This window comes from Pteropus vampyrus, unplaced genomic scaffold (assembly GCF_000151845.1).
Source record: "Pteropus vampyrus isolate Shadow unplaced genomic scaffold, Pvam_2.0 Scaffold53, whole genome shotgun sequence".
NCBI lineage: Eukaryota > Metazoa > Chordata > Mammalia > Chiroptera > Pteropodidae > Pteropus > Pteropus vampyrus.
The window spans coordinates 4,411,934-4,422,459 of NW_011888834.1; the positions used below are offsets into that span (position 1 = coordinate 4,411,934).

At 37.3% G+C, this 10,526-nt stretch overlaps 1 protein-coding gene across 1 annotated transcript in view; it reads right to left on the reverse strand.

Moving 5' to 3' along the window:
- Nucleotides 1-10,526, reverse strand: part of PALLD (palladin, cytoskeletal associated protein) — a 355,442-nt gene that overhangs the window by 176,337 nt on the left and 168,579 nt on the right. Inside the window, exon 9 of the mRNA XM_011360286.2 lies at nt 9,256-9,598. Coding sequence (XP_011358588.1) covers nt 9,256-9,598 — 343 coding nt within the window. The remainder of the gene's footprint in view (nt 1-9,255; nt 9,599-10,526) is intronic.

Consider the following 10,526-nt stretch of genomic DNA (forward strand, 5'->3'; position numbering starts at 1 on the left):
CACCTCCCTGTTATACATGTTCTCACCATTAGGGGATATATTAGTTTGAATGAAAAACTTACACATTCACAGAAAAAAATAAATAAATAAATCGATGGTGAAAAAAAAAAAAAAAGAAACTGGCAACCTAATGTATTTCACCCTGCAGTAGACAGAAATAAATTCTCCAGTAGTAAAAGTCGTAGACATGAAGTGAGAGACAATATGTACGGATTAGAGACTCAACAGCTGAGATGAATTGTTTTAAAATCTACAAACGCAGGAAATAGGCCTGTTTAATAAAAATCCAACTCAAGGTCATACTTTGATAGAAGAGGTTAGTAACTACACCGTGGACCATGGTGCTGAACTATAACTGAAATAAATAGGGGGCTAAAATAGTCATATGAGTTATACTGGAAATGGCTCTATCAGCTTCCGACGATGACTAATCTCACTGGTACTTCTTGAAATAACAGCAAGTGACCCCAGAATGATACTGTTTTCTCACCTATCTATCTCCTAAGGTATAAACCTCTCCCCTACAGCTCCCTTCTTGTTCTTTCTTCACCAGTTGTCCCTTTTCTAGATCTGTTTCTCTGTTCGTGAGATTCCTTGACTATTTCTAACTAATATTCCCACTTCCTCAAACTCTTTCATTGGAGATGCTTTTGTCCCTAACTGAAGCTGACTTTCCTTGATGAGGTGACTAACCATCATGATCTTCTCCAGGAGAGGAGAAGGCTACTCTTAGAACAGTTCTGCATCATCATTCAACATCTGCTTCTTTCTGGAAGTCTGTGCTCCACCTATAATCACTCTCTCTTCCCTGCTTGTCACCAACAGCCTTGGTATTTCCTAATTTTTCTCAATGACTTGAGTACCTAGCATTTAGTTTCCTGCCATCAGCCTTGGCCATCAGCCATGTTACTGTTCCCTCTAACATCTCGAATTCATACTTCCTTGACCACTTCCTCTACTCCCGTGAACTTAACTTCCATTTAAACTATCCATTCAAACAGATATCTCTTAAATTCCTTTATCGCTTGGAAGTTATTTCTTTAGATCTTGAACTTTCAACGTCCTCACTTAGATCACAACGACTATTCCCTTTTCATATCTCACACTCCCTCTGAGTCATTCGCACTGTTGGTGTAACATATTTTTTCTTGACCCTCCATTTTCTTGAGCCCTATCTCTTCTCCCCATAAGTCCTGATCTGGCTTAATCTGCTTCCCTTTCTATACACTGCATGGATGCTGATTTCAAAAATAATTCCCAAGGATCAATAAATTAAATATTATAGTATCCTCATCCTGCCAGTACCACCAACTGTATGTGTCCTTTGTTTTTCTTTTCATGGTGTTGATTATGGCTGAAATAAAGTCATGAAACCATGAATCTAACGTGAGTTTTCACTCTAATTTTAAATGGGTTCTCATTATTGCTGGGAAAAACACAATTTCTTTCTTGGTATTCCTTATCATTTCTCATAGTTCTCTCCAGCCTCTTTTACTCCTCTTAATCTCGCAGTTACCACAACTGTCCCTCATCTTAAGGCGCATGCCTTCATCATGTAATTTACTGATAATATTGTTACTTGAATTAGAACTTCAATTTTTCTTCACCTTATCTTTTCTCCTTTGCCACTATTTGAAGGAAAGTCGTCATCCTACTTTCTGTGGAAGGCTTTGTATAGATTATACATTAAATATTGGTCTTTAAAATATTTGGCTTATTTTTTGGCTTTAAAATGAAAAAGTACCTTATCCATATCACTGAGATGTGCAATTGAAGGAATGAGAGTATTTGTGAGGGAACAAAGTCATTCTAGAGAATGGGGCATTTTCTGGATAGGGCTTTCTAGCTTGGGTTCTGAAAACCCAGATGGAATCCTGAAGTCATGGCTTCCAGGAGAAGAGAGGAGCTCCAAGAGAGCAGGTGAGAGCATTCAGTGCCTGGACATTCTTCTTCCAACTGTGCTCAAAACTGAGCTTGGTTACTGTTATTTTTATCAAGGAGCATCTATGATGAAGAACGAAATGAGCTGAGGTTGAATGGAGGACAGAGGATGGGAGAGACAGGGTAAAAAGTACTTATTTCTTTTAAAATACTTTGTAATTATAATAGTAATAAATATTATCATTGAAAAGTTGAAAAATCAGACTATTTAACGAGAAAATATAATCGTCTCAAAATTCTACGAAGACCAACAGGTAACATCTGGGTGTATTTTCTTCTAATATATAAAAATCACTTTAGTTGGTTAGTGTTTTATTAATTTTTTTCATAAACTTAGCATTAGGCTGCATATATCATTTTGTTTCTAGTATTTTTTGCTTAACGCTATACTGTTAATATTTTGACATCATATTCATAGCATTATCTCTTGAGCATATTGTTCAAATGTGGCTCCATTTTATCTCTGAGCTGAGTCCCTCCCCCACCTTAAAAATAAAAGGTCCCTACCTGGCAGTGACTTTTTTTTAACTTACTTTGTAATCACCAAAGGGGCTCTTAAACATACTTATGCAAAGTGAAATGGAAATGTTGACGAAATACTGAATCATCATGTACACTTTCGTGGAAAGCACCAAATATTTGAGATGTACGTATGGTACCACTTATGGATGGTTAAGTACCACCCTGAATGCACATAGGGTATCTGCAAGTATTTCCAAATGTATTTTAGACACCAAATAAGGCTACTAACTATAAAAATAATAACTCAACATTCTTCTGGAAACATAATTAAAACATTCTATTCACCAAGAGACTAGCAAAGCAAAGCACTATTACCCTAATATCTAAGAATGTGACACTGTGTCAGAGCCAATATTTACATGAAAAAATCATGAGGAAAAATACATTGAAATGTTATTCCTTAGTTAAAAGTTTCATACTTCAGGAAGTTCCTTGATTGGACTTTCCATTTCAGGGAGGGGTTGTTTTTGAAGTGATCCAACACCAACACTGTTAATGCAAAGTCATCATCATATTGTATTTATGAAGAGAACATATCCGCATAGCTAGGTACTTCAGAATTAGGAGTATGATTGAGTCTACATTCCTTATCATTCTCGAGTGTGTGTGTGTGTGTGTGTGTGTGTGTGTGTGTGTGTGAGAGAGAGAGAGAGAGAGAGAGAGAGAGAGAGAGAGAGAGAGAGAGAGAGAGATTGATTTTCTATTAACAAATATAAAAAGCTACTTTCTGCCCTATTTTCCTCCTCTAATATTATTTTGAAGCCCCCTCTGGTTTCAAAGTTTGTACTTTCACTGCTACTAAATTGCTTTGTTATTTGACTAGACTCAGCATATAACAAAGATCATTTAAACAGAAATGAAAGCTGGTGCCTAAGTTTTCTGAATCAAAAGCAGAAAGGCTTATGTTCCAAACATTAAACTGAGAAGAGAAAGCAGTTGAATTGCATTGAATCTAATTTAGGAATTGGTATTTCTTTGACAACATTTGGGTAATGTTAAAAGATGTGTAGAACTGTGTGTGTATGTTCTTGCAATATGATCTTAGCGATCACTGGATTACAAATTATTCAAAGATAATGCTTTTTCTTTTTCATCTTTGTGTCCTCAGCACCCAGCATTACCCACTATTTTGCAGATGCTCAATTCATAGTGAGGGAATGAAAAGTGTGTATTAGAATTTAAAATACCTTTATGTACATTTAAAGACCTCTTCACAACCCTTTGATGATTACTACATGTCTTTGAACTCTGTTACTTATTTTAACCCAAATTGTTTTGCTTATCATCTTTTTGCTTGCATGTGTGTGTGTATATATGTGTTTAAATCTACCAGGTAAGGTCTATAGCAGAAAAGAACCCAGGAAACCATCTGTATTCTAACGTCAAATGGTAATACAATGAGATCTTGAGCCTTAACTAGTAGAGTTTAAAGAATGGGAAAATGTTCAACTTTCTAAGTTACGCTGACCAAGGCACACACTGGAGTTCAAGCAGCAGTCCAACATAAACAAGACAGGAAGGGAGTAGCACAGAAGCTCTCAGCCCTTCATCAAATGTCTGGCATCTGATGGCGGTGTTAACATGTCAAGTACACTCACCTTGAAAGAGCAGTTTGATTGTACTGTGGCCAACTGACATTGCAAGTATGTACTAGAGGGTGAAAATGTCCTCCTGGACCTTCCAAATGTCTCATTTCTCCGTAATGTTCTAAAGTAAGATGTTAATCAAATGAGAACACAGGAGAAATGAGGAAAGGTTGAAAGAGTTCCAAAATTAAGTAACTTAGTTGGACAAACTTTTCTACTGTAATTCTATCCCATGGGATTCTTATTTAATTCTTTCACATTTATTTCGTTTATAAGATAAATGTCAGTTTTTAAAGTACTGTAAAGTAAGAAAACTCTAGGATTGGTGGGGTTTGAAGACAGGAGCCCTATAGTTTATTGAGGTATAAAGTTTAACAGAACTAACGGGGCTGCTCTAACGTGAGCGATCTTGCTCTTTCCCTCTGCTCTTGCTTCATTCATTCAAAACCGTTTTTGAGCATTTACTATTTGTCAGGCCCTGACCTAGGTCCCAGTGAAAGAACAGTAAAAAAAAAGTCAAGGTCAAAAAAGCTTGTAATTGTGGGGAAAAACAATACATGACCAACAAGCAAATAAATAAGAAACTATGAGAAATAATTACATGCTATGCGGTAATTAAAGAGGATGATTTATTGGAGAATGTCTGGGTGGCTGCTTTAGATTGTATGGTCAGGGAAGCTGGTGACATTAAGCTGGGAAGTGAAAGCAAGGAGGAGGCAGCCATTAGTAGCAGAACATTCCAGGGAGCAGAACATTCCAGGCAAGGGAACAATTTGTGCTTAAATTTGTGTCCAGGAGTGTGGAGGAAACCATAAAGAACTTCCAAATACAGCAAGCCTGGCACAGTTAAGTCACTGATAAAGAGAATGATACAGGATGCTATTTCTTTCTTTTTCATCCCTCAAACACATCGCCTCTCACTCCCACATGTGCAGCGTAAGAACATTTCTGTGATTTTGCACAGTGCTTATTGTTGTTTACTATTATGAAAATGTAGCTTCACTTTGTCAGTCCAGAACTGGACTGCGGTGACACACAGAATCCCTACTATCTAAGTATGAGCGAGTTTACAGGACATTCCCCTCTCTTGAGATAAGAATTACAGGAATGAATGAGTGTCTAAGGGTAGGAGTGAGAGAAAGGAGGCAGAGACACAGAAGCAAAGGTAGTAAAATGCAATTATTTCAAGAAGGCTAATTCAGCCTGAAATCATTTTAGGCTTTACAGATAGGTATTAATGATTCTGCTTTTTTCTTTAGAGGCTGGAGAAAGAGAAAGTAGTAAGAATATGAGCAAAGAGAGTTGAATTCATATCTAGTTTAGCTGCTGATTAAGTATGTAAAAATTTTTAGAACATTTCATTATCATTCTCCCAGTCAAAGGGCATAGACTTTTATGGTAACGTGTATATTACTGGCACTAGAGTGACAAATATGCATAACTTTATCTGTCGACCTGTTTTGGAGTGCAAGGACTCGCTTATTGCTTAATGCTTCAGTTACTTCTTTTGAATTCTCACTTTGCTTCTTCCATGGTTTATATTCTAAATCCCTCCCACGAAACAGGGGAAGAATATTTTTTAAAAAAGGAAATGAGGTTTGAATACGGAATATTGTTATTTATATCTTGTCTGTTCTAATTTAAGAGATAAGCTCAGTGGAGAAACATGATGGTGTTTTTCCATATGCTGTGCAAATCACCTACTAAATTGGGCCTAAGTTTCCCTCCAGGGTTGATTCCTGGGGATTCCATGCAAATCATGCCTTTGAAGGACTGTGTTTGGGCAGGAATTAAGAGAAGCAGTGATTTTGTTTCCTATTAACGCACTAAGCCCTATATATATTTTCGAATCTTCAGGCATCATTTGCAGAGTGGGAGGCAATCGGGCTTATTTAGTGCACTTCAGATAAGAAAAATAACATAACAAATATATCATACGTTAGGTTTATGTCTATCCTTTCCTTACTCTTTTTCAGTGATAAGAAATATGACACAGGCACAACGTTGCTTTCTTTGTACTGCGATAGAAGATTCTAAGTGTCAGACCCCGGGTCACATACATAACTCTCATTTATGAATGTTTCCCTGTGTAGTGTCTAAGTGCACTTGGGTCCCACAGAAAGTGTTAAGGCATTCCGCAAATCCGGTGTGCATGGCATCTGGCACTAATCGAATAGCCTGTTTCTATCTTATACTTGAGGGACACTGTCTGAGACAAAGACACTGAGTGGATGCCTCCATGACACTGAGCCTGGACCTCGCCCTCCAGACAGGTGGGACAGATGCAGTGGGAGGTCTGCAAGGCTGTTGGTGAGGATTTCTGTTAGCTAATAGAGGATCGGGGCTGGACCTTGTTAAAGAAAAGAAGTCATGACATTTCTATCTTTTCATTTTAGTCTTTGTTTTTTTTCTTCCCATAATCAGTATTGGAGCTGCCTGAGAGAAAAAATGCAGAGATTTCTTCCTGAAAATGATCTTTTTTTTTCCTCCCCAGGAATCTGATAAATCAAAGACCCTTTTCAAGATAATTTATTGAGAGTAAATATTTTAAATCCTAATACTTGCCCCCTCCTAATTTTTTCCTATTTGTTTAATTACAAATAATTGAGATGAATGAAATGCCATAAAGCCCCAAAATATAAACCTCTCCTTTTATGAAGAATGAAATCACAGGTGATGAGAAAATATTAGAGTGGTCCATAGTTTTTCACTTTCAACATTGAGACAAAACTCATTTTTTCTACAATGTATGAAAAGAAATAAAGACGTGTGAAAGAATTTTACTTGTCAGTCACCTGTAGTCATTCATTAATCATAGATAATTAGATGCAATTCTAAATTATTTGCAGATTTCATGCAACAACATTCCTTCATCAGAATATACAAATTTAATAATAATGAGCACACCTTTCAGAAAAGACTGATAATAGATAAAGGAGTGGAAGACCTCAGACCAAACCAATAATGTCGGTTACCTCAAGAAGGTGCTTTGGAAGAGGGAAGCAGAATTAACTTTTTCTTTAATTACTTCTGTACTATTTAAATTGTCATATCAAGCATGCATTTACTTTCTAATTAAAATAAAATCTAATAAAGTACTATAATTTATAAGAAAATTAAAAAATTAATATATACTTTAAAGTGTCATTGCATATGATTTTCTATCTAGTAAATGGCAGTAATTATACAATATGAACATCATTAAGTGATGCTCTAAGGATATACTTAAATACTTAAAGATTTGAAAAAAGAAAACCATAATAGAACCTGATACAAGTAAATGTTATTTCTCAGCTACCAGGTTTTGTGATTACATGCTCTGCCTTTCTCTAAATTTCTTTATGAAGGGAAGAGTAACACTTTTATAAGGATCTTAAACACTCGGGTCCATTTTTCCTGTATCTTATTTTAAATTGAAAATCTAACTAATAAACAAATCATGACATCACTCCTCAAACTTGTGCTTAAGCTACTCACCCTCTTACAAACCACAAAACTGTTTTGTCTGCCATTTGCAGACATGGCCCCACCATCATACACACTAACATCACCATAAAGTAGAGCTAAAAGCCAAAGAGCTGTTGAAACTTCCGAGATAAGAAGGGCTGACATGCCTGTTAGCAGTTCCTCGTGTTTGCTCTCCTGTGATTTATTCTGATTTATGACAGCCATTATGGTGGATACACATCACTTAATCAGGAGCACAGTCAAGTCCTAGGCATTAAATGCATTTGCTCTTTCTCTCCCAGGAGAGAGGGTCCCTTGTTTCATTAAAAGCACAGAAAACACATATTCACGATATGCAGATAAAAGGGGTCAGCAGTGGCAATTGATTTTATGGGCTGGAGTTACAAGAGTGTAAATCTCTTTTAAAGCTGCAACTTTTGATCTCATTTTACCTGTTCATTGTCTCAATAATACCTAAGAAATATGGGTATTAAATGTTCACGTGGCATCTTTCATATTCCTGTATACAAATCAAGTAGCCTGAAAAACGAGCCTGGACAGCATACAGAATTAAGTGCAGGGCAGTAACAGACAGGTTTTTGAAACTGCAACACAAGACTGTCCAGTTCATTTTTAGAAAATTGTCTGCCCGTTTGTTAACTTGAGGTGCTCATCGGGCTGATTTATTGGATGAGTCAAATGATGTTCATGAAATCACTTAGTAAACAATAAAGTGATATACGAATACATAAAATAGTCTAATGAATATCTTATACATTCTAACAGTTTTAACAAATGAGCTGATGACAGAGAGGAGAGAGTAGACTGTTCAGTACCAGATAAACAAATAATAACTCCTATCCTAAAGTCATCTTTCCTGCCACAAACTGAAAACATCAGACATCATGGGAAAATCTAAGGGGCTTTCCTAGATTTCGACATATTCGTTTTCAAGGAAACGTGACCCAGTACAGTACGTATACATTTTATGTGACTGACATTTCCACTGACCTCTATCAGGGCAGTAATTCAAGGTCTGTTATGGTATGATAGAACCTTTTGAGTTCATTGATTTCTGCCTCTCTCTGACACTGTCATGTCTCCATTCATAACAACTCTCTGCTGTGTGGTGCCAATGGAAACAGCTCAGGCAAGTTTTATCAACCTAAGAAAATAATAGAAATCAACTATGAAGCTGGTATGCACGGAAATATGCAGTTCCATGGAATTCCCAAGCCAAGGAGGTCATGTTGTGAAGGGCGCTCTTCTTCCTGACGAGCATGGTTATCTCTGGTTTCATTCCCCTCCCCAGGTTCTGTACAATGAATTTCCATCCTCAGCTTTTAGTCTTATCTATATCAGATTTCCTTACTGATTCTTAAATTTAAAACATTTGGAAATACTTTTGATAGATTGCTCAAAGTGGGTCCCCTTCCCCATCACCTCTAGGGAGTGGCTACATCCTTGCTATACATTGGAAGGCCACACAAAGCACAGATATTTTCACAGCTGAATCCACTTATAGCTCTAAGCAAAGGGCAGATTTAACCAAGCTTCTCATTTACTGGTTTTATTTTTGGTAACTTTTATATTTTTGAATGACCCCACTTGGTAATAAAGTCACATTAGCTATGGACAATTTGCCTGTAGAAGGGGCAATGTGCCACATAGCTGAGTCCATGCAAAAAGTTTTCATTGACCAGAGAGGCGATTTAACAGGGGTACGGAAAATATTATAAAACCATGCAGAAATACTCACAGTTTTGGTTTGGCAAGCAGAGGTGGTGGCTCCTTCGTGGGTGAAAGCAGGACAGCTGATGTTGGAAGAGATTTATTGCCGTTAGCTTTGCCGTTGATCAGTCCGTTTATTCCATGGTTGGGATGGACTCCGTTAGTTTCCTTCTCAGCAGAATTGAATTGCATTTGAAGGGCTGCCATGCCAAGTCCTAACTCTGGGCTGTTCACCTGCTGGATCTCAGCTGGTTTCTTTGAAGCCAACTCAAAGGGACTTGTCTCCAAGATTGGAGGGGGAGGTGGGAAGTGCTGGCAGTGATCACTGTTGGATTCTCCCATGGAATCATAGTTACAGTTTTCAGTGTTGGCTAAAGAAGGGGAGAAGAAGAAATAATAAGACGCTACTAAGTCAACAGTTATTTTCACAATGTCATAGATCATCTGAGAATTCCCCTGGGCCCTGTTAAGTTGTCACAGAAGAGGTAGCTCTGCTGCTCTCATCTGATGCAGAAGCAAAGCCAGCTGGAGGGCTTGGTTCTTCTAAGCTTGTTTTGAGTGACTGCTACCTGTTTCATTTCCTGAATGGACCCATAAAAGAAAGAAACCAGCTACTAATTCATGAAAAATTTCAAACAAGAGGTAAAAACAGAACTTAGTTAAAAAAAAAAAAACACACACACAAACAGTATCAACTTATAACGCTTTGTCCTCTCACATTTCAGCCCACAGATCCAATTGAACTGCCTATCTGAGCTTTATTTACATTAACTCAAGCTCTAAAGGTTTTATGTGGTAAGCAATGAATATGCATTTTATTTAAAGTTAAGTAAACCTTTTAGTCTAAGGGAAATGTCTTAAGATCATTTTTTTTCCCAATTCAGATGACGGCCACAGCTGTAACTCAGCACAAAAGAAATTTTTCACTTGTTACTCTCAATAAACTGAAAGCATCTTGAGATAAGATCTTGTCTTGGATTCCTCACCTTGCCAGAGCGCAGCCGAGCTCTTGGAATGTACTTAAAAAGGTTTGTTAAGATAAACTAAAAAACATTTGATGTCTACGTTTAGCCTACAGATTTACCCCAGATAAACATGGGAAATATTGCATGCCAATTTTTGCCACAGAGACTTTGAGAGTCCCAAGTTTTGGCCATGCTGTTGGAGCAGTGCTCTACTGCCATGGCCATTTGATGGGACAACCTCCAAGGCAACTCAGAACAAAAATACTATGCTCCTCCCAGCTCTGGAGCTCCAGTCATGACACAGGAGGTTCCTTTTCACATTTATTTTTTTTAT